The sequence below is a fragment of the Pseudonaja textilis genome, chromosome 17, assembly GCF_049901715.1.
Source record: "Pseudonaja textilis isolate UNSWEBS1 chromosome 17, rPseTex1.2, whole genome shotgun sequence".
Taxonomy (NCBI): Eukaryota; Metazoa; Chordata; class Lepidosauria; order Squamata; family Elapidae; genus Pseudonaja; species Pseudonaja textilis.
In genome coordinates, this window is record NC_142006.1 from 8517711 (window position 1) to 8544759 (window position 27049).

General features: G+C 47.4%; 1 protein-coding gene across 3 annotated transcripts; it reads right to left on the reverse strand.

The window, feature by feature from the left end:
• Window positions 1–27027, reverse strand: FKBP15 (FKBP prolyl isomerase family member 15). Of its 3 annotated transcripts, none has more exons than XM_087914454.1 (29): window positions 26917–27027; window positions 21024–21134; window positions 19737–19821; window positions 19424–19493; window positions 18548–18622; window positions 18206–18304; window positions 17453–17602; window positions 17298–17366; window positions 16133–16276; window positions 15458–15600; window positions 15080–15128; window positions 13842–13961; window positions 13656–13749; window positions 13018–13121; window positions 12486–12579; window positions 11923–12029; window positions 11278–11385; window positions 10457–10551; window positions 9792–9894; window positions 8103–8274; window positions 7696–7832; window positions 6727–6882; window positions 6072–6224; window positions 5006–5098; window positions 4147–4257; window positions 3466–3573; window positions 2210–2778; window positions 1757–1853; window positions 1–1496 (listed from the first exon to the last, which is right to left on the reverse strand). In XM_087914454.1, the coding sequence occupies exons 1-29, from the start codon at window positions 26966–26968 to the stop codon at window positions 1419–1421; spliced, it is 3546 nt and encodes a 1181-aa protein (XP_087770580.1). In that variant the 5' UTR covers window positions 26969–27027; the 3' UTR covers window positions 1–1418. The 3 variants fall into 3 exon arrangements, with proteins under 3 accessions (XP_087770580.1, XP_087770579.1, XP_087770578.1); XM_087914453.1 differs by having other exon boundaries at window positions 675–1496; window positions 11923–12032; XM_087914452.1 differs by having other exon boundaries at window positions 675–1496; window positions 11923–12035.
• Window positions 27028–27049: the final 22 nt, after the last annotated feature.

Below are 27049 nucleotides of genomic sequence, written 5' to 3' on the forward strand. Positions count from 1 at the left end.
TGGGTGGGGGGAAGTTATCCCCAAAGACACCCACCCCCAATTGGGGTTTCCTCGTACGTGCTGCGTTTATCAGAAACTGTGAACCTTTTCAAGGAATTCCCCTCTTCCCTTCTTCTTAAAACAGGAGCCTTCAAACTTGACCGCTTTAAGGCTTGCGGACTTCAACTCCCAGAATTCCTCCCTCTCCAGTCATGTCAGCTCGGGAATTCTGGGAGTTGGAGTCCACAAGTCTTAAAACTTGCCAAGTTGGAAGACCTTTGCTCCAAAACGAGACTCGGCTATTGCTAGAATGAAGGCTCCGTTAACCTGGTTTGCCTCCCAACACAAACACCCAACCCCTAAAATGCAAAAGGCTTATGGGGATACCCCGCCCCCTTTTTTGGGGAAAACATTTAGGGTGCCTGTCAATCACAGAATCTGACCTCTTCAGCCTATTAGAATCGGAGCAGATGCTTCTGCTCCAGGTAGACCCTTCCCCTTAAATGCTGGATAGTCTTTTCACTTGTTGGAGGGCGTGGAATCTTCTTCTCAAGTGACGACACCCCAGCAGAGTTAGCAAGGATGAGTGTCTCCTTTTGTGTGGGAATTAGGACAAGGTGTCTCTCCCTCCCTCCTTTTCCTTTATCTCTCATTCCCCTTTTTCCTTTCTCTTTCATCTCTCATTCCTCTCTTTCCTTTTTCATCTCTCATTCCTCTCTTTCCTTTCTCTTTCATCTCTCATTCCTCTCTTTCCTTTCTTTCATCTCTCATTCCTCTCTTTCCTTTCTCTTTCATCTCTCATTCCTCTTTCCTTTCTCTTTCATCTCTCATTCCTCTTTCCTTTCTTTCATCTCTCATTCCTCTTTTTCCTTTCTTTCATCTCTCATTCCTCTTTCCTTTCTTTCATCTCTCATTCTCTTTCCTTTCTTTCATCTCTCATTCCTCTTTCCTTCCTTTCTTTCATCTCTCATTCCTTTCTCTTTCATCTCTCATTCCTCTCTCTCTCTCTCTGAAAAGGGGCTCCTTGCTAGCCATTTCAAACCTTCCCCCAGCTACCAATTGTTCTGCTTGATATGCAGAGGGATCAGTAGGCAGGGAATCCTCAAAAGCACCAGTGGGGAAGATGTGGGGTGGGCAGGAAGAAGAGAAGAAGGGGGAAAAAAAAACTCCTTGGGATTCTCGCATTTGCATCCCAGAAGGAACCCGGAGCGGCACGAAGTCCTTTTCAGCCCTTCTTGTGTCCCTCCAGGAAGACTTTCTCGCTTGCAAAACATAAAAAGGCAGGATTTCAGAGCTGAATGCGGAAAAGTGGGCTTGCTTTGTGCTTCAGTGCAGGGAGAGAAACTGCTGGGACAACCCCAGTTCTCAAGGCTCCATCACCCCCTCTGTGCAAAACCACCAGGCAAAAATACTTCTACTTCCGAACTTTCCTCCGTGGTTCATCCCAGCCAGTCCAGGTCATTGTCGTCTTCGTCATCAGCGAAGAGCGGAGTCGGGGGAGGACGCCCCTTAAAGCTCTGGAGGACCAAGGAAGACAAGGGCGAGGTTGGAACTACTTCCCAGAGGGGCCCACAACCCCACAAACCAGCGTACAGGCAACTCTTGGCTTAAAAAAGCTAACATTTAGTGGCTTTTCCGAGTTACGACAGCGCTGGGGGAAAAAAAAGTGAACTTATGGCCGTTTTTTCACATTGACGGCCACGGCAGACTCTCCCAAAATTTGGACGCTGTCATGCCCCTGTCGGAGTGTCGTCCCCCCCCCCCCCGCAGGCCTCACCAGTTCATCATCATCCTCTTCCTCTTCCAATGGACCTGCTGATGAAGGCAGCTTACAGTTGGTTGCTTTCAACGAATTGGCTTCCTCCTCAGGAGCGCTGCCAAGAAATGAATGAACCAACAAACTTGACACCTACCCCGCCAGAGCTGCGTGTAATTGTGCGGCTGAAAAGTGCTGGCGTCCCAGTATCCCTTTTAGAAAATCCTGACAGAGGCTTATTAAGCTCAAAGAACGAAGCAAAGCCTCCCTCTCTTCCCACAGCAAGAAACAAAAACCCTAACAAGGGATGGAGAGGTTCTCGCTTTGAAGAGCCACCCAACGTTGCCTCCTCTGGCTCCCAGGTTGGAGATCTCGGGGTGCCTCCTACAGCCAACCCTCAACTGACTTGGGATGATGTGAGGACTTAGCTGAAATAGAGAAGAGGCGGGAAGCTCCTCTTCGATTGGTACTGACCTGGAATTCTCTTTTGGAGGGGTGGATGCTGGTGGTGGCATCTCCCTAGCTTGGACTTTCTCCTCGGTTGCACCGGATGGAAGGCTCAAGGAGGTTGGATCCCGGTCAGGAACATCTGGGCAAGTGTCCTCTTCTCTTTCTGGCTCCGGTGTAGGCACAGCTTCCTCAACGGCTGGCTTCAAGGGAACAGGACCTGCGGCTGTGTCCTCTTCACCACCAACAACCTCTACAGCAGGAGCTTCTGTTGGTCCAGAAGACACAACCTCCTCCTCCTTCTCCACCTCTGGAGATTTGGGGACTGGATCGGAGGGTGCCGGGGTCAACTCAGCAGGGGTGCCCGGATGCTGGGCCTCCTGTTCCGGCTTGCTTTGGCTTCCTTCTGAGGAGAGGACAGAACTGTTGGGGTCTTCTTCCACGTGGTCTGAAGGTACCGGAGATGCCACTGCTGGCGTCTCATCAGGACTGGCTGGCTGATCTCGGGCGAGGACCACCGGGCTGCCTCTCTGCTGCGGTCCCTGCTCTTCGTGACTGCGCTCTTCAGACCTTTCCAGCAGCTGCAGAGTTATCGTCTGGCGACGGGGAGAAAGGAAGGGAAAAGGGGAGTCTCCACCTCGAGCGCCTCAATTACCCCGTTTCCTCCAAAAATACGACCTACCCTGAAAGTAAGTCCTACCTTGATTTTTTTAACATGTGTACCCAATATAAGCCCTACCCCCCTCCCCAAAATAAGCCCTAATTAAGATCCCATCCACTCAAGAGTGGATGGGTAAAAATTAATCTAGGGTGAGGAGGGGTGGACATTTATAGCCAGGCCTCGCACACCGCGACACCTGCCTCACCAGCCCATTTCTTCTGTAGCCCTGAAGGCCTCTGGAGCTAAGAACAAAGCTCTGGATCGATCCAAAGCTCCATTATTGGCCGCAGAGGCCTTCAGGAAAGCCTTGCCAGCCGCCGAAGAAATTCCTGAAGGACTCTGACAGCGAAAAGGAGGTCAGGAGCGATGTACGCAAGTGAGGTTATTCAGTGGATGACATCCCCCCAAAATAAAACCTGGTATATAAAACCATATATATATGCAGGTCTTGGCATGTTCGGGTCTTTTCCCATGTAAGATTGAGAGATACTATATACTTCATATATTTATGAATGACAGGGTCTTATTTTCAGAGAAACACGGTAGAAAACTGCAGAATGAGACCCGCAGTAAGAGAAGAAGAACGAGCGGATCAGCTGAACGACTTGGACCTGAAAGCTACCTTGATAGTGCTCATGACGACACCGAGAACGATCCTTCCAGTGTAGGACTCCTCAATCTCAAACTGACCTCGGAGGGAGTGGAAGACTCCGTTCATGATCTTTTTCACCTGGCAACGGAAAAAGGATTGAGACGTGTTACCCGAGAAAGCATCCCGCAAAGACCACCAACCAACCAACCGAGTATTGTGGCCCGTCAGACTCAGGCGATGAGGAGGCTGGGGAGGAACTTGGGCCAGTCCTGGAGTCTGGGGAAGGCTGTGATGGATGCTCTGGGTCGGAAGCAGAGATGGGGCCAGGGCCACCTGACATTTCCCAGCTGCCTTTGAACTTGGAGATAAGTGGGGAGGAGGAACGGCTGGAGCCTGTTCCAGATGCGCGTAGGTGCAGAGCTGTCAGGAGGGGAGAACAACTAAGGAACAGGGGCCAACTCGGAAAGAAAGGCACATGTGGACACTGAATGGCTACTCCCCGGGGAATAAATAGAAACAAAAGGGGAGTGGTGGTTGCAGGAGGCAATAGTTCATATTTCCTATGGAAGTTTTGCTTATCAGCTAAGTGCCACGTCCAGTGAGTGGTGTCACACACACACCCAGTCGGCCACACACACCCAGGACATTTTTTTGGTCTTTTTTTAAAAAGATCCTATTTAATAAGATATTTCCCTGGAGGGAGGGATGTACCTCTTCGCCTGAAGTTGTCGGTGAGGTCCTATGGATGCTCTTCGTCAGCTCTCGGATCCGGCCTTCGTAATGGGCAGTGAGATCTCCCAGTTGGGACTGCAAGGCTGCACACTGGCGTGGCGTTTAGAGAAAAGAGACATGTCGACATGACAGAGGCAGGATTCCCACCTCCAGCCTCGCAGATTTTTTTTTAAAAAAAAACAAATTATTTTTATTTCCAAAGTTAAAACGCAAAAGGAAAAGAAGGAACAAACTCACCACCACCCAACACGACTAATAATAAAACCAAGCAACACAAATCACAAACTAAATAACACAAATAATACAACTAAAAAAAAAAAGTATACAAAAGAAATATCAACTATATCATTCACACTGGCTTTTAACATAAAAAGCCCATCCTGGCTGAATGCTGAAAAACACACCCCAAATATTTGTTGCGTTCCCCTCTGCTTACATAACTACTCTTTTAAAGAGGCAATTGGACTTCCTTGTTTTTCCTTGAAAACGTTTCACTTCTCATATCCAAGAAGCTTCTTCAGCTCTGATAGGATAGTTAGGGAGAGAATTCCTTGCCTACCGCAGCTAACCTTGCAAAGTTTATAAGCGGGGTGACCAGAATATACAAATACAAATCTAGTAGGGAATGACGGCCAGAAATTCTTTTTTATTTTTTTTGTTACTGTGGCTGACATTCAACCCCTGAAAACTTGGACCGGCGATTCAAAGAGACAAGGTTAAGTTTAAGGATCACATTCCTGCGCTGACCTTTTTAAAACTGCCGCTCGTTGTAAAAATAATCCCCAAGCGGTGACTTGACGCTTAATTTCTGTGTTTTGGGATAAAGGGTGAATCTCACCTTCCTTTTAACGGCCTCCAGTTCTTCTATTTGATCCTGCGATTGGGTGGAGTTTTGGACCTCTGAGATCCTGCCGGCCTTGAGCAGGGAAATCTAGAAAGCAGAGACACAGGTTGACATTCAGACATGCGGAACCAGGTGGCTTCAGCGGGCAGAGAGGAAGGAGGAGGAGTGGTGCGGTGGCCCAGAGGTGGAACTCTTGCCTCACAATCCAGAGGCTGTGAGTTCCCTGGTCAAGGCAGATATTTCTCTCTCTTCGGGCACACTGAGAATTGTATCTGCGGAACAAAACTCTGCAGAGGCGACAGGAAAGGCATCCGGCCAGTAAAACACACTGCTAGTTCCGGTCAGTTGCCAGACTCCATGATTATGGGGGTCATTAAATGAAGATGAGGAGGAGGGAAGGTGGCATATGCTGGCAATCTTTGACTTACGACCACAACTGGGACCCCCCCCCAAAAGGAGATATCACTTTTTTTCCAGTGCCACTGTAACTTCAAACAGTTGCTAAAAAGGCTGTAAGTTGAGGCCGACCCGTATTAGGACTTTAGTTTTAAAAAGCAAAAACAACATTAATTCCATAGATGTAAACTCTTTGACTATATTTGGGAACAGGCTATTTTGCAGTCAAATTACACCGGGAAGGTAGCTGGGTTACCCCTGCGGCCCCCCAAGTTGGATTTATCTCAGTCCTGCTCTGCTTTTTCTATTGCTTTGGATTTGGATCAGAACCCAGCTATAAAGAAATAGGGGCTAGATTTGGAGCAGGGAGGTAGATATTGAGCAAGGCAATAAGAAACAGACAGGTAGAGCCGTCCTGAGCAATGGGGTTTGGGGAAGTGGGGGGTGAAAAGAGAGACAGGCGGGCTACTGTTAGGCACTAAAAGTTTGTGTCTATACACAAGAATCAACTAGTCAACTCACAGTCAGCCCTAAACTGGATCTAGATAAAGAGAATTCAAGAGAGGTTGGACTTGGATCCTTTGTGGGAACGCAACGACTCCAGGATGCTTCCTCTCTTGCCTCCACCACCCGCTCTGCCTGTCCTTCCCTTACTGCTACCCACCTTCTCTTCCAGCTGGGAGATCACCTGCTGCTGGGCGTCCCGTTGCTCACACACTTCCTGGAACTGGCGGGCATGTTGCTCCTTGGCTGAGCTCAGCAGACGCTCGCACCTGGCTTCCCACTGGGACTCCAGCTCGGTCTGCAGAAGGGAGAGCTTCCCCAGGACAGTAGACAGGATTGACTTCCAGTCTAACACACTGGTTCTCCTGCCCTTCCTGCTCCCAAAACCCCATTAAAGGCCGTTGTAGTGACTTGAATTCCTTGCAAGATGGCGCCTCCCCAAAGGAGGCTGAGTGGTTAGGGGACTTTCCCAGCACTATGGACGAGGTTTGGAGCGAAGGCCTATTTAGCCGCAGAGGTTTTAGAAAATTAACAAAAACTGGAAGCCCAGATAAGCAGGGATTGACACCCGACAAATAACAAGCTGAAAGCAAGATCCTAGTCAAGGAACTAATAAGGAGTCAATCAAGAAGAAAACAATAGCCGCATCAAGGAAGCAACCCACACAACCCTTAACACTGGAAGAGCAAACCACTCTATATAAACAGGGAACAGACACTGCACTTCCTCGTACTGATGGCACTGCCTAGTTGGGTCATGAAGCGTCTGCAAGCAGCCAACCAAGTTCAGGGGGCAAATTCACGCCTGCTTCTCACCTGCTCCGAAGCAACGTTGTTGGTCGATGCCCGTGACTTTTTCAGAAGCAGACGAAGCTGGTCCATCTCTTCCTGGTAAGACTTGCGAATCTCATCCGCCTCTTCTTCGGCCTGTTTTCTCTCAAGGAGAGATTTCTTCTTTCTTTCAGAAAGGTTCTGAAGGAGAGGAAGAAGGCAGAGCAGCCATGGGTTGAGGGGAAGAGACTGAACAAGGTGGGAGGGCAAAGGGATGGACTGCTCCTTCGAATTCCCCACTGGCCAACACAGATCCCTACTGACTGGGAAGGTGCACTATTACTACATTTGTAGATGATACAACAGTGGTGGGACTCAGGGAGGGATGAGTCTGCCTACCACGATGAAGTGGACCACTTGCTTTCGTGGTGTGGAGACCATAACTTGGTCCTCAACACCAATAAGACCAAGGAGCTTATAGTGGATTATAGAAGGAACAGATCAGACATCCGGCCCTTGCTTCTCAAGGGAGACCGAGTGGAGCAAGTGGCCAGTTTTAAGTTTCTGGGTGTTACCCTAAAAGAGGACCTGACCTGGGGGTGCCCACATTGCAGCCCTGGTCAAAAGGGCCCAGAAGAGATGATACTACCTGAGACTTCTCAGGAAACAACAACTCATCCTGGGCTCCCCCCCTTTTTTTTTAAAATTATTACCATCTGGCAGCCGGTATAGGATAATAAAAACAAGGACAAATAGGGTGAAAAACAGCTTCTATCCCAGGGCAGGAGCTCTACTGAATTCTGCTGTATAGTGCAAGATTAATGCAATATCAGGGGTTCTCAACTCAATTGCATAGAATGCGAAGGATGTCTGTTTGTGTTTATTTTGGTGGTCATGACATGCACTGAAGATGGTGTTTGGTTTCGTGGTACGAGGTGCAATGACCATAAAGTAAACCAAACGGGCCCGATCTAGAATGCCCACGAGATCTCTAGATCTTTCAGAAGTCCTCACTTTCTCCAGGTTCTCTTTCTCCACCCGGAGGTCAGCCAACTCTTCCTCCAAGGCGGCCAGCTTCCCATCCAGCTGCTTGCGGCTCTGCTTCTCCGCCTGGAATTTATTCTTGGCCTTTTCAGACGACTCCTGAAGTTCTACGAGAGTTGAGGGGAGAGAAACAAAGCACAGAGGTGGCAGCGCACACAGCTTTGAGGCACCCCTAATGAGGTCTAAAGGGGTGTTTTGGGCTGCAAGGGAGAAAGGCTGGGTTGATCTAGAGGTTGGGTTTGATTCTATCTTCTGCAGAAGGTGGAGGGCACTGAAGCCCCCATCCCAGGAGGCCTTTACCAGTCTGGGAAAGGTACTCTACTGTGCTGGGGAGACGTCTCTTCTTCCACTTCAGCGTCTTCCTCACCTTCCCTTACCTGCCAGCTGGGCCTGCAACTGGTTAAGCTGGGCAGCGTGCCTCTCGGATTCCTTCAAGGCAGCATTCAGTTGGGAGCGAAGGTCCATCTCCTTCTTCTGGTGGCTGGTCAGCTCCAGTTGAAGCCGGGAGACCTGAGCTGTAGCCGCTGCCAGTTCCTCAGCAACCTTAACCTGTGACGTGAAAAGAGGATCCGTAAGGAGAAAAGCAGAGGGAGAAGTCGTGGAAGAGTTTTCTCCAGAAGGAGAAGGAGGAGGAGGAGGAGGAGGAGGAGGAGGAGGGGGGGGGAATTAAAGCTCAGGTAATAGTTGAGATATTCCTGCAGAGGCTGAGATTATGCAGGAAAACGCCAGGTGTGAAGAATCAGGGCTAGGCATTAACTTCAAGTTTACTTGATTTATTCTTCGTGCCTAAATCCAAGCATCTACTAGATTTTCAGCCAGCATTGAATTGGTGCTAGGTAAGTTAATGGAATTCAAGAAGGGTTGCACTTAAACCGCTTGTGGGAGCGTAATGATTCCAGGCTGATTTCTCTCTTGACTCCGCCTGCCTCCGGGTTCTGCCTGTCCTCCTCCTTCAAAAAAAACCCACTACTACAAAGGATGCTGTGCTTTTTCTTGATTATCCGTTGCTATTTCGAAACTGTAGGTCTCACCATAACTGAGCAAAAAATCAACTGAACGGTCAAACTTTTTCCTGCACTCCAGGGAGGAAAATCCATGCTTTAAAACAGCCTTGCTTCGAAAGGCTGAAATAGTAATTACACCCAACAATAAGCATGAAACTGGGTTGTTTCTGAATGAACATTTATGTGAATTTAGGGAAAACTCATAATGTTCGTCCCCTTATGTTGAAAATATTAAATACTGTAGATATATGGCCTGGTCTTAAAATGTTTACAAACTTTCCAAACATTTCAATTTTTGGGGGGTTTCCTTATATTTTATCTTTTGTTGAGATTTAATAAAGTCTTATTAAAAAACAAAAATAAAAACCAAGTTAAAAACAGGAGAAAAAAGAAAAGCTTTCAATTATTTTCAGTGTTATATATCAAGCTGAACAATCCTTGCACACTCAAGTTTACTGAATTTATCAAATTCAATTACCAAAATCCTCGCACGCCCAGAATAAACTGTGCCGACTTGAACTAACTTCCAAATACATGTGCAATTTGTACCACCATCTACAGGACTCTACGGGATGCAATTTAGAGTGTGTAAACTTAGCACAAGAGCTTTTACTTTTTTCTCTGAATCATGAATGATTTATATACAGCGCACAGACTTAACCAAGTTTTTTTAAAAAAATTAAATATATCGAAAACATGCTAGATTACTAATGCAGACCACTGAAACCTCTGGGAAACCCATTATTTGCTGAGTTCAGGATATTCGGACAGAAAAGGTGAGCGGTAAAACACAGTTTGAAGAGAGGGAAACTGGCTTTTTCCTGCTCAAAGTTGAAAAAGGGGAACTTCTGGAGCAGGGGAAATTCCAGGTTACCGAGAGAATAGAACCTCACCTGGTCCCACCACCCCCGATCCGGTGGCATCAGGTACTAGAGGAAAAAAGAAGCAGTGACAGGAGAAGGAAAATTAACTCCACCAGAATCGAAAGCCAGAAAGGAGACGACAGAAAGATGGTTAGCCAAAATAAGTTATCTTGGCCTCCTTTCCTCTTGGTGCTCTTACCTTTTCTTGCTCGGCGTGCAAGACCCTGGCTTGAGAATGTTCGGTGTTCATTTGCAGAGAACTGTTCCTTTGCTCCATCAACAGATTGCTTTGTTCCACGTATCTGGGAGAAAGAGAACAAGAAATCCAGAATAGGGTCTTGTGGGAAGGGTCCCACCCAACAGAGCAGTTTTCATGTGAAGTCCAATCTATAATAATAATAACCAGTTCGGTTTAGGGGTACAACAGGCTCTCAAAACGCTTTTCCTACACCCTAACCAAGAGAATCACATCAATGGAATCCTTGAAGCGTCTATTTCTTGATCTGGCTTATCTCAAAAGAACAGACATCAAAAGACTTTCCCGGGTTCTTTCTGTCTCGATAAAATTGAGGGGAGATCGCTTTGAGTTTCTTCCTCACGCTCTAATCTCTGGGCTGTGCAAGTCTTCTCCAAACTCAACAGCCTCTTCCTTCCTTGACCCCTTGCGTATTTTCCCCAAGGTCCTGTGAGCCTAAACCTCACCACTGTCCTGCACAGGGGATCGTGGGGTTGGTTCTCCAAGGGTCAACAGTGGCCGTGTTTTAACAGGATGAGCTGCCAGAACCATAAATCAAAGGCAGCCTTCACCCAAGAGGCAAGGAGACATGGAGGGAAATGCCTCTCCTCACTTGGGAGAGTCCTCACCTCTGATTTCGCTGAATCAGTTCACTGATCTTCTCGTTCTGTTCCTCGATGCGACTGCTCTTCTCAAAAACCTCTTGCTTCAGCCTCTCGTTTTCCTGCAGAGAGAACCCCCCCCGCAAAAGATGGGTTAAGGGTTCCAGGTGGCTCTGTAAGACAAGTCCCATCACCTCAACCAAAGAGGGTGGAAGCTGTATCTAATAACGAGAGATTCTCAGAGGGACACCACTGCACGTGCCGCCATTGGAGGTGTCTTCCCCTTAAGTAGGACGTAGGCTTAGCTCTCTACTTCAGCGAAGGGACAGGTGTTCTAGGATCAACTAAGGTTGGGCAAAATGTGCCTTTCCTGGAATGGATCATTCCAATCACCTTAAATGGAAGAAGATTGGCTGTTGACAGAGATTCTCAGTCATCCATCCAGGTCATGGTTGACCCTCAAGTGGCAACTGGACCTTCTGGTTTTTTCTTCGAAGACGTTTCACTTCTCATCCAAGAAGCTTCTTCGGCTCTGACTTCCATTCCCCACCATCCATAGTCAGAGCCGAAAAAGCGTCATGGACGAGAAGCGAAACGTCTTCCAAGAAAGTCCAGCTGCCTCCTGAAAAAAAAAAAAAGAACTTTGGAGACAAGAAGTTTGGGTTGTTGCTGTTTTGGCAATGAAGAACAAACAATCTATGATGGAGGTCAACCTGTCTGTACACACACACGCATATTTAAATGTATCCTGGGGAAACTTAGGATCCATATCTCACTCTAAAGAGAGACAGAGTGAGGAGTTGATCTTAAGTTTCTCCAGGATACGTCTGAACATGTCTTCACTTTACCTGGATTATACGCTGGATGTTGGCCATAATCATGGCTGTCTCCATTGTAACAGAGGAGATACCTGGTAACAAGCTTTGGGTAGAATTCTGTTTCTGCAGCTCCTCCATCTGTGAGATAAAGAGAAGGTCCTGGATCACACCTTGGCTAAGGTATCTCATTTAATCCCCGGTCGCTATGATGCATTCAAGGGAGCCTCCGTGGTTTAAACCACGATGGGATTCCCCCATGGTGTTATAGTGGAATGTAATCCATGATCCCAGCCACTCACCCACGCAGAACTCATTCCAAAGGAGATGTGAGAAGAAGCAAGTTAAGCATTGATCAGAAAAAGACAGCCAATTCCAATAGAAGAGACACTATTGGTAGCAGCTTAGCATTGAACTGTCGGAATCCTAAGTGCAAGATCTCATGACGTTGACTAGTTGGGTAATGAAAAGTTGGCAAGCAAGCCACCAAGCTCAGAGAGCACCAAGGACTCCACAGTTCAACTTGAGATAGCCAAGTTGCCTACTAGCTAGGGGGTTTGTGAGTTCCCAGAACATTTGGCCAGCTGAACTGGGAAGAAACTTCTAAGGCCGATCGGCACGATTTGTAGACAAGCAAATCCTTTTACGCAAGCTTTCACCTCATCACTTTGACGTTACCTTAGCAGCTAGCTGGTCTATTTTGTCAGCCACTCTGCCCACAGAAAGGCGGATTTCGGTGTTCTGTTGCCTTGCTTCCGTCATTAAGAAAGTACCAATATCACCGGCTGCTGCTTTGGAAGGGAACAGTAAACACGAATTTTCGGAGAGCAATCGAAAGTATCAGGAACAGAGTAGTAAACAGAAAGAGAATCCATCAATAAAAATGTTGGCAATTGCAGAACAAAAATGAGATATTAGGTCTATGGATTGGGCTTCTTCTAAAGCTGTTTCTTTCCAACTTGAATGACCGGTAATATGGAACTTGCATAAGGAAAGAGGAAGAGAGGAAGTTTTCCAGAACCTAAAGTCTATGGGCCCTCATTCCTGCCAACATCTGGGGGGTCTTAATTAGGGCTTATATTGGGTGCAAATCAAGCTAGGACTTACTTTCAGGGTAGGTCATATTTTTGGGGAAACTCGGTAGAAACCGCTCGTATCTCTCTTGGGGCAAAGCTGTTCAGCCTAATCCTGGTTTGGCATGCTATGTGCAGCCACCAAGAGACCTGTAAGCCCCGGCCTACCTTGGAAAGGAGCAGGGAAGATGGGCCCCATAGGTTGAAGCTGGGAAGCTGACGCAGGTCCTTGTGGGTAGGCGTAGTTCATCCCTGTGTACGCCTAAAAGGGTGAAGATAAGACAGAAATATCTTTTTAAGCCCTAAAAGCTTTCAATTCCAGGCTGGAAACCTTTAGCTCAAGGAAGAAGGATTTTAAGAGCTTTGAGGATCGCTACAGGAGGTTCTTGAGTTACGGCTGGTTGCTTAGCGACTGTTCAAAGCTACTTACCCACCTGGTTCCAGAGTTCCAACAGCTACCACACCCCAATACGGTCACGGGTGCTTGGCAAGATTTTCAACCCTTTTCTCCTGCTTTTTCAGAAAGGGGAGCGGGGGGGGTCCCAGGTCCAGGCAGAAAGAGCCATTCTCTTATCTGTGCAAGATCTAGCTGCCCTTCCTGGGATCAAGCTTCGAAACGGCTGCCACAGCAGCAAAGGCTAAATGTATAGAGATGGGCAGGCCTCTTTTCGAAAAAGAAGACCCGTCAACACCCCCATACCTGAAGGCTCTGAGAAGACCCAGGAAGAGCTGGGTGAGGATGCAAGGCCGTAGGCATCACAGCAGCCGAGGACACCTGGAGTCCAGGAGCGGATACCTGGGGCCCTGGGAAAAGAAAACGGGAGGTTGTGAATGGTCATTCAATGGAGAAAGGTACAGTCAGTGCAAGACTAGATAAGCATAGGTCTGCAGAAACCAAAAGAAACGAGAAACAATTCTTCTGAAGGTGATTTCTGGATCAGTTCTAGAACCCAAGTCTGATCTTGGTGCATCCAAAACATAAGCCAATGCAGAAATCAGGAAAAAAAACCTAGAAATAATTATTCTTAAGGTGGTTTTGTGGTGGGTTCTTGAACTCCAGATACGCAGGAACAGTAGCCAACTGCAGCGCTGAGCAATTCTAAAGAATGCCCAGACAAGGGGGAGAATTTTTACACTCTTCAACCAAGTTTCTAGTCCCTCTGGTCCCACTGGAATTATGAGGAGCCTGTGGACATCACACACGTTATAACATAATGTCAAAGCCGCAGGGGGGTGTCCAGGGGAAGGCATTTATTTTCCCCCACACACATACTATTTTACCCTAAGAAACGTAGGTTGAAAATGAAATGCAGACTGAGAGTAAATGGATTTACGTGCCTTGGGCTGTTATCTGAGGAAGAGCGGCTGGGGAGGATGGTTTCAGCGGAGAAGATGTGACGGGATGAGCAGCTTCTCGCAAAGTGTTGGGGTCCTGAAACGTTGATGGAGCAACGTTGATCTTTGGGAGCAGTATTGGGATTTCCCCCCCCGCCCCCAATTCCGAAGGCCCACCCAGCCACCCACCTCGATCTCCGAATCACTTGAGTCCAGCTGGGCCGGAGCCGAACCGGAAAGGAAAGGCAGCATAGGCTGGCCCATCTTCGCCATTCGTGAAATCAGCTTCGCTTTTGCCATGTCGGGGTTCTTGACACAGGACAGAGAGAAAGAGAGAGAGGGAGGGAGGGAAGAGAGAGAGGGAGATAGAGAAAAACAACGCACAAAACAAAGGAAACGTTGAGAGAAAATATCCCAATTTCCCGAGCTCAGCCTGTAAAAACCAGTCCCATCTTTTAACAAGCAGCATTGAGTCTCTCGGTTCGTTCAAAATGGATTCCTTCCAGGGACTCAGAATGAGTTCACACTGACAGAAAGCGGAAGTCAGAAAATATTCAATTTAAGGGGAAGAGAGTTTAGATCAGAGGTGGCATTCAGCCGGTTTGGACCGGTTCTGGCGTACCGGTAGCGAAAATGTTGACTGGTTCAGAGAACCGGCAAACACACTTCTGGCTGGGCCCTGCCCTAGATTTCCTTGTTTTTTTTACCTCAGCTGATTCACTTAGCAGAGCGGATTACCGCGCCTCACCTGAGCTTAAAAGCTCTCCAGGCAGGTCACCTGTCAACTCATAAAACATTCCTATGTCTGTTTTAGTAGCTGCCATAAAAAAGGGGGGGAGAGGAGGAAGGAAATCTGGAAAAGCAGTGCAGGGAAACGGAAGTACATTCCAACTCTTGATCTTTAAAAGGTTGTAATTAAAACACCAGAGCTTTTGCCTGCGAATGTATTTAATTGGAGAATGTGATCGATGACACCCAGCCCATGGAGGTGCTCAATTGGAGAATCTGATTTATGACACACCCAGCGGGGAGAGGGGAAACAAGCTCTTCACGGGGTGATGTAGGCCAGAGTTGGCTTCATCGAGGGCAGTGCCAGAATGTCGCCTCTAATGAATCCTTGGAAGTTTTTTGAAGTTTGGCTCGAGAATCATGATTTAATTAGGGCGATTGCTGGAATCCTTACATCACCAGGTTGACAGAGCTCCGTGTCTGTGCTGCGCCCATGTGAAGCTCAGCTGATCTGCGCTGTCGCCGCACCTCAGCTGAGCTTAAAAACACTCCAGGCAGCTATCCAGCCTTGACATGTACATGAACATAGAACCGGTAGGGAAAAATTTTGGAAATGCTCCGCTGGTTTAGCTCAAACCCTGAAATTTTTTTTAAAAAAATGGAGAAAGCAAGCCGAGCTGGGTGAACCAAAGACTTACCGCGAGTTGTTCACTGAGAGAGTTGGATTTGGCCCGCACAGCTGGCTCCCTGCAGCATAAAAGGGACAATCTTAGAACCGCTGAGGTGGGTAGAAGGTCTCTTCTCAGAATTTAAAAGCCTGTAGCATGGTTTTCTCAACCTCAGTTACTTTCAGGTGGGTGGACTTCAACCCCAGAATTCCCCAGTCAGGATAGCGGAGTTAAAAGTCCACCTGTCTTTAACGCCGCCAAGGTGGAGAAGCGCTGCCCTACAGCCTCTGAATTAAATGCGAACAGCAACTAGCCTTCCTCGTTCTTTCTCAAACGGTAGACACTGCCCAGCAAAGACATTAACGTGCAGGAGAGGACTGAAAAATTAAAATCAAACTGATAACTCACCCAGGCTTTGGGGGTAGCGTGCTAGGAGGCAACCCTGCAGGGTCGGCGCTGAGATGTTCGGTGTTTGGTCCTGGAGAGGGCGCAAGAGAGTCCCTGGGGACTCCATGTTGCTCATTTGAAGCAGCCTCCTTGGCCAATCTGACCTAAGAAAGATGGGGGCGTGGGACAGCGTAACAGAGTTGGAAGGGACCTCGGAGGTCTTCTAGTCCAACCCCCTATCTAGGCAGGAAACCCTACACCACTTCAAACAAATGGTTATCCAACATCTTCTTAAAAACTTCCAGGGTTTGGAGCATTTACAACTTCTAGAGGCAAGTAGTTCCACTGATTAATTGTTCTGTCAGGAAATTTCTCCTTAGTTCTAAGTTGCTTCTCTCCTCGATCAGTTTCCACTCGCTGCTTCTTGTCCTGCCTCTCAGGGGCTTTGGAGAATAGCTTGACTCCCTCTTCTCTGGGGCAGCCCCTGAGAGGTTATAACACTGCTATCATGTCTCCTCTAGTCCTTCTTTTCACTCGACTGGACATACCTAATTCCCGCAACCGTTGTTGTTTTTTCATATGTCTTAGCCTCCAGTCCCCTAATCATCTTTGTCGCTCTTTTCTGCACCCTTTTCTAGACAAGACAGAGCTACACAGGGCACAGCTGGCACCCCCAAACGAAAGAGAACGGCTTACCCTCTTGACTTCTACCTCGAAGGCCAGCGTGGAGTCTGGAGGTACCCGATTCGCCACTCCCTGAGACCCATAAGCCAGGGCTGGAGGGATAACCAGGAAACGCTTGCTTCCTTTCTTCAAACCAAGCATCCCTTCTTCCCAGCCCTTCGGGGAAAAAAAACAACAACAGAAAGTCATGTAAAGAACAGCTGAGATTTAACTCACTCTCTTAAGGCTGAGAGGGAAAAAAAGAGTTTTAAATTACATGGAAGGGCTTCCTCCTGCCCTTCTCCAAAGTCATTTCCCTAAAGGAGACTCTATCGTAGGCTCAGCCTAGGAGAGGTTTTTTTTCAACCTGTATTATCTACTTTGGGTTGGGGTGTTTTTAGTTCAATGCAGCCAGTTGAGTTTTGTCTCTGGATCCCAAGTCTGAAAAAGTTTGAAAACTCCCGAATTAGGTTATAGAGTGAATGGCGACTTATCAGCTACCGTTTCCTTCCTTCAGTTTAGCACACAGTTTCTCAGTCCTGATTCACTTTTAAGATGGGTCAACTTTAACCGTCAACATGGCGGCTGGAGAATTCTGGGAGTTGAAGTGCATCCCTTGTAGACTTGCCAAAGTTGAGAAACACGGATTTAGCAAATGCCGACAGAAGGAAATATTTGTAGCTCGGGGGTTGGACTGTGGTTGAATATTGGTGCCGAGTTTGGTAGGGGATGGTGTTTTTGCAGGCATTTCATTACCCAGCTAGGTAACGTTACCAGTGCTAGAAGGGAGTAGGATACAGGGATGAGTTTCCTTGCAGACATTTCATTACCAAACTAGGCAACATCATCCCTACTGGAAGTGAGTGGAGTATGTGAAGAGGAGGAGAAGGGGGAAGAATGTGTGGTCCTTGATACCCTCTGAGCTTGTTTCTTGCAGACATTTTATTACCGTACTAGGTAGTGTCATCAATGCTAGCTGATTTAGCAATTACCTGAAAGTATTCAATTATTTTTTCCTGAGGAGATCAACCCCCACCCTCCCAATTCGAGAGGACCATCCTCTCTCTGACCACAAACCCGAAGATCTGAGCCAACTTTTCCCTTTCAGCAAAACCTGCTAAGCAACCCAGCTGAGATGGAAAAGCCGGACATTTAAAAACCCAAACGCCCCAAAGAAACAGGACTGCGTCGCTCACACCTTGATGATTTTGCCGGAGCCCAGCTTCAGGCGGAGGAGTTTCTCTTTGTTCACGTTGGAGTCGAACACCTGTAAGGATAAAATGCAAACGAGACGTGGGAAAGGGGGATCACGAAGCTCCCCCGCAAGGTCGCTGCTCTTCTCCCGGGTTTTACCTGGCCCAGGGCAGAGTTCTGGAAGAGCCAGCCGGTGAAGGCAACTTCGAGCGCGTCGCCCACTTCCACAGCCGGGCCGTCTCCAAGGATGAGGTCCTGGCACGTCACTGAATCAGGCGAAGGGCTGCTGTTATACTTGGCGAGGCAGAGCTGTAGGCGAAAAGGACCCAGCTCTGAGTCACTCCGGGCAACTGGCATTGGACTTAAGAGCATTGCAGCACCCAGGAAGGGAGGGAGGGAGATGGGAATGAGAGGAAGGAAGGAAGGAAGGAAGGAAGGGAGGGAGGGAGGGAGAAAAGGAGGGAGGGAGATGGGAATGAGAGCAAGAAGGGATGGATGGATGGAAGGAAGGAAGAAGATGGGAGGGAGGGAAGAAGGACGGAGGAAGGGAGATGTGAATGAGAGGAAGGAAGGAAGGGAGGGAGGGAGGGAGGGAGATGGGGATGAGAGCAAGAATGGATGGATGGATGGATGGAAGGAAGGAAGGAAGGAAGGAAGGAAGGAAGATAGATGGGAGGGAGGGAAGAAGGAGGGAGGAAGGGAGATGGGAATGAGAGGAAGGAAGGAAGGAAGGAAGGAAGGAAGGAAGGAAGGAAGGAAGGAAGGAAGGAAGGAAGGAAGGAGGGAGAGAGGTAGCAGATGGGGAGGAAGGGAAGGAAGGGAAGGATAGATGAAGAAGGACAGGGCAGCCCCTCAAAACAGCCCTCTCCTTTTGCCCAGGGCTAGGACCATCTTTGGGCACAGGGTGGGCACCTGCTTGCTGAACTCCACTGCTGCTTTCTCAGATTCAAACATGAGGGACCAGTTTTGCCTCTGATCATCGTAAAACGTTCCGTAGTTGTTGGGTTGGATCTAGATAAACAATAAAAAGCACACGCGTCAGTTCTGGTTGGTAGATAACACATCAAGTGGAAAACTGCAGGAACCTCATTTCAACGGCTACGCCGGCAGGCTTAACGCATACAAACGGGGCCAGAATCTTCGCCGCCAATTCACTCGATCCCTTAAATCTTTGCTGTTAATCAGCCCAGGACTTCAGACATGCTTCCAGATCGGTGTCAAAGTTTCTCCCGACGTTTAACCACCAAGGCTTACCGTGAATACAAAGCCCGGGTGGATTCTTGCACTGGTGATCTGCTGTTGCTGGTTGATATAAAGCAGAATCCTGTACTGGATTCCATACGCCGCGGAAAAGAGGAAGGAGAGGGAGGAAAAAAAAAACAAGGGATGTTCAGAGACTGGAGCAGACGCAGCAGCTACATTCATATGGAAAAGACCGTATTTAATTCAGGTTTTAAAGTGTAACGTAAAACCTATCACTTAAAGTTGAAAGCCTGGCTCTGGCTTATTGCCCGACATGAATCCGGCCGACCGCGACTGACTCAATAAACCAGGATTAAGCTTCGGTCAGTAGCTTTCACACGGAGCTGCAGGCAGAGTCAAATAAAAAGATATAGGAGCAATTACCTGTCGAGGTAGAATGTTTGAAGGGCACAGGAGCAGTTCTCACCTTGAGTCTGATTATGAGCCATTAACTACGGTCAGGTTTCAACAGGCTTATGGTTCAACCAAGGGGGAGGGAGGGAAGGAGGGAGAGGGGAAGGGAAGGGAAAGGAAGGAAGGGACAGAAGGAAGGATGGAAGGAAGGAGATGGGACGGAGATGGGGAGGGAAGGAGGGAAGGAAGGAAGGAAGGAAGGAAGGAAGGAAGGAAGGAAGGAAGGAAGGAAGGAAGGAAGGAAGTTGGGAATGAGAGGAAGGAAGGAAGGAAGGAAGGAAGGAAGGAAGGAAGGAAGGAAGGAAGGAAGGAAGGAAGGAAGGAAGGAAGGAAGGAAGGAAGGAAGGAAGGAAGGAAGGAAGGAAGGAAGGAAGGAAGCAGATGGGACGGAGATGGGGAGGAAAGGAAGGGAGGGAGGGAGATGGAACGGACGCAAAGCAGGACGCAAAGGCAAGCATTAATCCCACCTCTTACCTCCTGGGTGGTGTGGCATCCCACTACGGCTGCTCCATATTTTCCTTGTTTCACGTAGGTCCCGTTTGTGCTGGAAGGAGACAGGAAGAGCCTCTCAGCTTCTGGTATTTTTACATATAAACTTCTAGTTATCACTAGATGACCTCCGAGGCCCCTTCCAGCCCTACTGTTGTATCCTAGACTCTCTATAGCCCGAGGCTGCATGATGGACGTTGCACGGCGTCCTCTGAACCCTCCTCCCCCAGCACAGAAAACCCATAAGGCAAACATTCCCTTACAAGGAAGGAGCACTTCCAGTCAAGGCAAGACTTACAACCGATAGGCGTGAACGGCGGTGGCTACGAAGACGGAGGGTGCTCCCGCAGGTGGAGGAGGCTTCTGCGTGGGAGGGCCAGCACCTGAGGCAGCACACAAAGGAAAGAACTTGGTTACGTCGTCAAAAAAAGAAGGTTCTTTCTGCGCCAACTCAGGAAGCTCCAAGGAGCTGCTGATCCAGTTCTACAGAGGAAGGATTGACTCTTGTCAGCTGCACCTCTATAACAGTTTGGTTTGGCTCTGCAACCCAACAGGACAGACACAGACTCCAGAGAGTAATCAGGGTTGCAAAAAAAAAAAAAACAATTGCTACCAATCTGCCTTCCATGGAGGACCTGTATAATACTGCACGAGTCAAAAAGAGGGCTGTGAAAATATCTACAGACCCCTCACATCCTGGACACAAACTGTTTCAACTCCAACCCGCTATAGAGCCCTGCACACCAGAACAACTAGACACAAGGACAGTTTTTTCCCAAATGCCATCACTCTGCTAAACAAATAATTCCTTCAACACTGTCCAACTATTTACAAAGTCTGCACTACTATCACTATTAATCCTCCCATCCTTCCTTTCACCCATTCCCTCCCACCTATGACTGTAACTTTGACGCTTGTATCCTTACGATTTATATTGACTGTTTCCTAGTATGATTTGATTGCTTATTGTACCCTATGACTATCATTAAGTGTTGCACCTTATGATTCTTGACTCTTGATGAATGTATCTTTTCTTTTATGTGCACTGAGAGCATTTGAACCAAGACAAATTCCTTGTGTGTCCAATCACACTTGGCCAATAAAGAATGAATTTATTCTTTCTTTCTTTCTTTCTTTCTTTCTTTCTTTCTTTCTTTCTTTCTTTCTTTCTTTCTTTCTTTCTTTCTTTCTTTCCTTTCTTTCTTTCTTTCATATCTATCTATCTATCTATCTATCTATCTATCTATCTATCTATCTATCTATCTATCTATCTACACATGTTTCAGAGAGTGCAAAACCCAGCTCTGACCATGGAGTAAGGAAAGCTCCCTAACCGTCTTACTTACCGTCTGAAATTCTGGGCCGTACATCCGAGGGCTACCTATATTCAACAGAGCCCCCCCCCACTTTAATTGATTTAGGGGGTCACGGACCCACAAAGGTGAAGGGCTTCTTCCCCAGCATTTTCAGATCTTTAATCCCAGCCAGATTCATCCGGGGATGGGATGCCATTTCATTCCCCTCTGGAAAAAGAGGCATTGTCATTGCGAGTAAGCATTCTGGATTTTGGCCAACAATTGCTTACCTGGGGCAGGTAGATTTTTCTTAGGCTGCTTGGGTGCTGTATACTGGAAAAATTCGTTCCCAGTTCCAGAGGATGTCTGGTCCATGCCGAAGAGAGAGGCCAGCCTGGCCCTGCGGAAAGAAGAGGGTGGGGAGAAATCCCCAGTTAGATAAAGGTGAGAACTGATAAAGGAGAATATTAGTAGCTCGAAGATTCTTGTGCTCTCTGAAGCTTAGATGTTTCTGGCAGACGTTTCATGACCCAGCTAGGTAACATCATCAGTGCTATGGGGCTGCTGCTGATGCCTAATTCAGGTCATGAAACATCTGTAAGAAAAGAATCAAGCTCAGAGCTACTGCATAGAATGGAAGTTAGAAACAGGGAAACGAAATAAAGAAAACATGTTAAAAGAGATAAATAAATACTATGACTGGTATGTTGAATATCACTTGCTTGGACCACGCCCACTGGGAGGTGAAGGAAAACAATGAGGACCGGCGCCATACTGAGTCACCCTATACCCAAAGCATTAAAGAATTCCACTCTGTCCCTTTGCTCCTCCTTTATACCTTATGGGAGGGCCAAGCACCTCCAAACTTTACTCCCGAGTCACCCCTTTTGTCTTAACTGCTCTCGCCTTCTGGCAGCTCTGCGCAAGCGCGCACTGGCAACAGGCTCCCGCTGTTCCTCTGCCTCGCTGCTGTCAGATTCCGGAGGCTCCAGAGTCAGCTAAACGGCCCTGGCCCCATATCTGTATCAGATGCAGATGACCCTCGTCCGAGCCTTCCCTAGACTCCCAGACCGGCCCATGTTCCTCCCCACTGTCCGACTCCGCTGCGGTCTCCGTAGGCTGCCGACGGACCACAGCACCCACCCAAGAAAGCCAAGCCGAACCAACCAACCCGTAGGAAGCTTGCCAAAAATACTCAGTCCGCCATGAGTCTGCCATTTCCCCCTTCAGTTCTATCCGGTTGTGTCTCCCTCCGTCAACCTCTGTCTACTCACAACCTTCACGACTGTTTTACTGAAAGAGAGTCACATTTTCCCCCCTGCTCCTCCTTCTCCAATCTTGAAGCATCAGCAGCCAGGCAGGGGGCTGGAAAGCTAACAATGCAAGCTCGGGTTTCCAAAACAACAAAAAAAATATTTTTGAATTTGCACAAGATCAGGTCTGTGGAATTGCCGAGCAACCTTGGAAAGGTAAGAGGGAGTACCTTCCTACCTCAACTTAAGGAGGCTGGCAAAAGTCAGTACAGGGACGAACATTTGAGCATGGTAGACCAGGTCGAGTTCCCCAAATTGCCAGGGGATTCCTTAGAAGCCTGGCACTCTGGCAAATCAGCCACCCATGGACATGCAAACATTAACAACACCTCGAGATTGTGCAAAAGGGACAATCCACCAGGCCAAAAGAGAAGCGGGAAAAAAAAACCACTCCAGCACTCCGCACCAGCAATCAGCACCCGGGTCAGCGTAGATTAACTCCAAGGTTAACTTCAGCCAAGAAATAAGCAAACAGCCCAACCAAAGAATCTCTCAGACTGCCCAGCCACCCACCCAGACAGGGAAAGACACTAGAATATAAACTGAGAACAAAACGACATGGATAATGTTACCTAGTTGGGTAATGAAACGTCTACAAGAAAGCAACCAAGTTCAGAGACCCCCAAGGACTCCATAATCATCCTCCTCCTTCTCCTCCTCCTCCTCTTCTCCACAAACCCGACTCCATTTAGCCCTGAAGCTGTTACCTAGTTGGGTCATGGAAACGTCTGCAAGAAAACAAGCCGGCTCAGAGAGCACCAAAGACCCTCATTTCAACCCTGAGCTATGGATATTCCCCTCTATTGGTCAGTACACGAATGCTTGAAAGATCTGTTCTGGTTACACCCTCTTGTAAGTCCCCGAGACCAATTCTGGGCACCCCGCTTTTAAGAGGAGTTCAAATCCAGAGGGAACTGATTCACAAAGTCCAACGGTGAATGGACTTTTGTGGAACGAGACCAGAGGAAGAGGCTGCCTATGGCCAGGTGAATTTAAAAAAGAAAAAGAGATGGTACTTAAAATTGCACTGCATGCTAAGACACATTTTAAACAATAATAACAATAAGCACTTTGTTAATCCATAAAAGCCGCAGGGCTTTTTATCCATGGAGATACAGGACAGTCGTTTCCAATTAAAGTTTAAGGCTTTCGACTCAAGGAAACACCATCTATTATCTCCTTCCTCTTCTGGAGCATGAAATTAAGGGAAGTGAGACAAGCGTCCCGTGATTGCGGGCCCGAAAAAGCTGGCCCATCACATGGCTCTCATTGGTTTAGCCGGCTCTGGATGGGAGGACAGAGGGGGAGAGAAAAAGGAAGCCAAGCTGAATCAAAAGGAACGAGCTTTGCAGCTATCCTGGATACCTTGTCCAAGCGTTTATTAACGTTACGATTCTGCAGACTTTTTCTAGGCTACGATTCGCAGAATTCCAGGGCAGCCAAGTCTTCCAATACATTCGCTGAGAGAGGAATTCCAGGCCTCTCTTCTCTCCTGTCAGCCCCATTCTTCCTCATCTAAAAGGATATTTTATGTATATCTATCTATCTGTCTTCCGTCTATCGTATCCGTCTATCCGTCCGTCGTCCGTCCGTCGTCCATCCATCCATCCATCCATCCATCCATCCATCCATCCATCCATCCATCCATCTATCTATCTATCTATCTATCTATCTATCTATCTATCTATCTAGGATATTTGACACCAAAGTTGAAGAGGAGAGAGAAGGCGGAGAGGGAGAAAGAGAGAGAGGAGGAGAGAGGGAGAAAGAGAGGAAGAGGGAAAGAGAGGGAGGGAAGGAGGGAGGGAGGGAGAAAGCGAGAGGGAGGGAGGGGGGAAGAGAAAGAGAGGGAGGGAAAGGGAGAAAGAGAGAGGGAGGGAGAGAACAAAAGGTGGCAAACACTAATTTTCCCCAAATTGAAAAGTGCAAGAAGTCCACACAACAAAGCCCAAAGCAACTCTGGGACTTGTAGTCCCAGCTTATCTCAAAAGCGAGGCTGGGCACCCCGATTCTGAACTACCTTCACGTCTGTCTATCTTTCTGTGTTGGAAACCACCCAATGGTTGCAAAATCCTTATTTTTCCTTTTGCAAATCCAAGCTCCGCTGATTACAGCAGTGCAACTGTGGAGTTTCCCTGTTATGACATTTCCTCCTGACCTTCCCATCCTGGGTTTTTTCGGCACCAGTATTGTAGAGTTAGTTATAAACTTTTCCAAGTTTATATCTCTTGCCAATGACACGGGAATTAAATTAAGGATTGGGTTAAGGTCCCTTCCAACTCTGTTATTCTATTTATTGGACCTGGACTGGAAGGAAATGTTTTTCCACGTGATGCTTTTCAGTAAAACAGAGAAGGTACTGTATAGAAGAGGTCATCACCCTTCGTCATATGCGCACCACATATTTCCAAGCAAGCTTAAGGACAAACGCCACTCAGTTCTGACATGTTTGGCTGCAAGCAAAACCAGATCCTTGTTTTTTTACCTTAAGCCTGTATAAGCAAACTACGATCCTGTTCCTCCCCCTCAACCAATTTGGGGTGGAAAGCATGGAATGACATGCAGAGAAGGGTGATTTGTGCAGCTAAGTTTTAATGCTTTCTCCGATGCCTTTCATTGCTTTGGCTTAATATTTTATTCTTTATCCGTGCTCCGCATGCTGCTTAACCTGGAATAATGTGAGTTATGCAGGTAAATATGACAGGCAGGGATATCTCCAACCCACTGCCTCATAGTTCCAAAGTGAGCGGAGTCACAAACACGAATCTAATCAATACAAGCTTCTTTCCGGCCAAGCCTTTGACCTGGACAATCTCCTTTAATTGCACAATCTTGCAAGCCGGCTTGCTTAACTAAGCACATTCTTGCAACATTCAGAGACAAGATAATTAATTTCCCCACCAGCCTCTTTAGTGGAACAGACCACACAATTACCAAGAAGGATCTCTGACACTTATTATGCCTGTTTACATCATTAATTTGGGGAAATAGATGGGTCATCCATGATGCAGGAAAAAAAATTGTCCTCTGTAAAAATGATACAACCGACACAAGAAACACCATTAAGGTTTATTTAACCAATTACCGCCTCGGTTTTGTAAACAAGAACCTAGGATTTGTTGTTTACTAAAACAACTCTCTACAACCTGGCACCCTCGAGATGTCCAGAATACAACTGTCAGGCCTCACACAACACATTAAACCATTAAATGCCGTCCTGGGCTGTGGTTTTACTGAGTTACAAATGGTTGCCTTCACAAGCCACGCCTAGCAATAATCTATGATTGACCAGCCATAATGGGTATCAGTGACCAAATCAGTTCTGTCAAGGTTACACCTTAGTGCAATGTGTGAACTCTCTGCCTGAGAACCCTTGCTGATTATTTTCTGTTTTAAATTTATTTGCCACCCGTCTCGCTCCGAAAAGTGGGTGGCTTCGCCATGCCTGAACTTATCATTGTAACAAACGCAGAAAGCAGCGGGATCAAAAATCATAAAGAGAAGCCCTTGTCAAAGTCCAGTTCAGTTTCTCCCATGGAAACAGAATCTGTATGCCCCACCCCGGCTGCTTCTATGGTGACAATAATCTTGCAAGGTAAGGCAACTTGAGATAGAACATAGGGAGATGGGTGGTTAAGAAATATTAGATAGATAGATAGATAGATAGATAGATAGATAGATAGATAGATAGATAGGATTAGATATAGAATTACATATAGAACGATATAGATAGAATTAGAGATAAGACATAGAGATAGAGATAGATAAGATAGATAGAATTACAGATAGAATTAGAAAGATAAATAGAATTACATATAGAATGATATACAATTAGAGATAGAGGTAGATAGGATTGATGGATAGATGGATAGATAGATAGATAGATAGATAGATAGAGAATTAGATTTAGATAGAAAATATGATAGATAGGCAGATATTAGATAGATTGGATATAAAAATAAATGTCTCTGTTCACGCCACACTCTTTAGCCAGATTACTAAGTCTGCTCAATACAAGCTATTCAAAGTGGCTGGGTCCTCACAACTCACCAAGCCACAAACACAAACCAGGGTTAATTGCAAACCATAATGCCAACCACATTACACAAACAAGGCTAACCTGCCCTGGATAAATATATGGGGAGACCGCAGCTTGTTGTGTCCCTAAGGGAAGAGGATAGTTTTTCACTCAAAGGACTCTGTCCTCTTGCCGGAACGCAACAACCTTCTTCCAATTGCGTTAAATGTCTTCTGGGGGATCCCAGCAAGACATGATATGGGTCCTGAATACAACTCAGGTTTCCTCAAAAAGCCGTTCTGCACGCGCTTAGGAGCATCCTTTGAGCCCAGGAGGGTTCCCTGGGGTTTCCCATATTATTGGGGGGGGGTTTTTCCAAATTGCCCTCTGCACATGCACAGAGGCAATCTGTGGACTCAGAAACCCAGCTCTGATGTTAGACACACACACACATACAGAATTTTAAATGCCCCCTGCACATGCTCAGAGGCACTCTCTGGGCTCAGAACCCCAACTCTTTTTAGAGAACTCCCCCCCCCAATTTTTTAAAAAATGCCCCCTGCACATGCTCAGAGGCGCTCTCTGGGCTCAGAAACACAACTCTTTTAGACAAGTCCCCCCAATTTTTAAAAATGCCCTCTGCACATGCTCAGAGGCTCTCTCTGGGCTCAGAATCCCAAATTGTTAGACACCCCCCGAAATTTTTAAATGCCCTCTGCACATGCTTAGAGGTACTGAGGATAAGCCCTAAGAGGGGTGCTCCAAGTTCCCCCCAGGTATGACAAGCGAACGGAAGTTCCTAATTCCTCTTCCGGTCCCGCCCACAGCCCCCACCCACCTCCCGTGCTCTCACCCCCGTCGGAGACACGAAGTCGGCATCTTCCTCCTCGGCGCCCCCGTACATATTTTTCTTTTTTCACCGCTCCCGCCGGTCCGCCTAGCCCGGCTTCCGCGCTTGGCGGCAAGTGTCGTAAAAAAAAAGGCG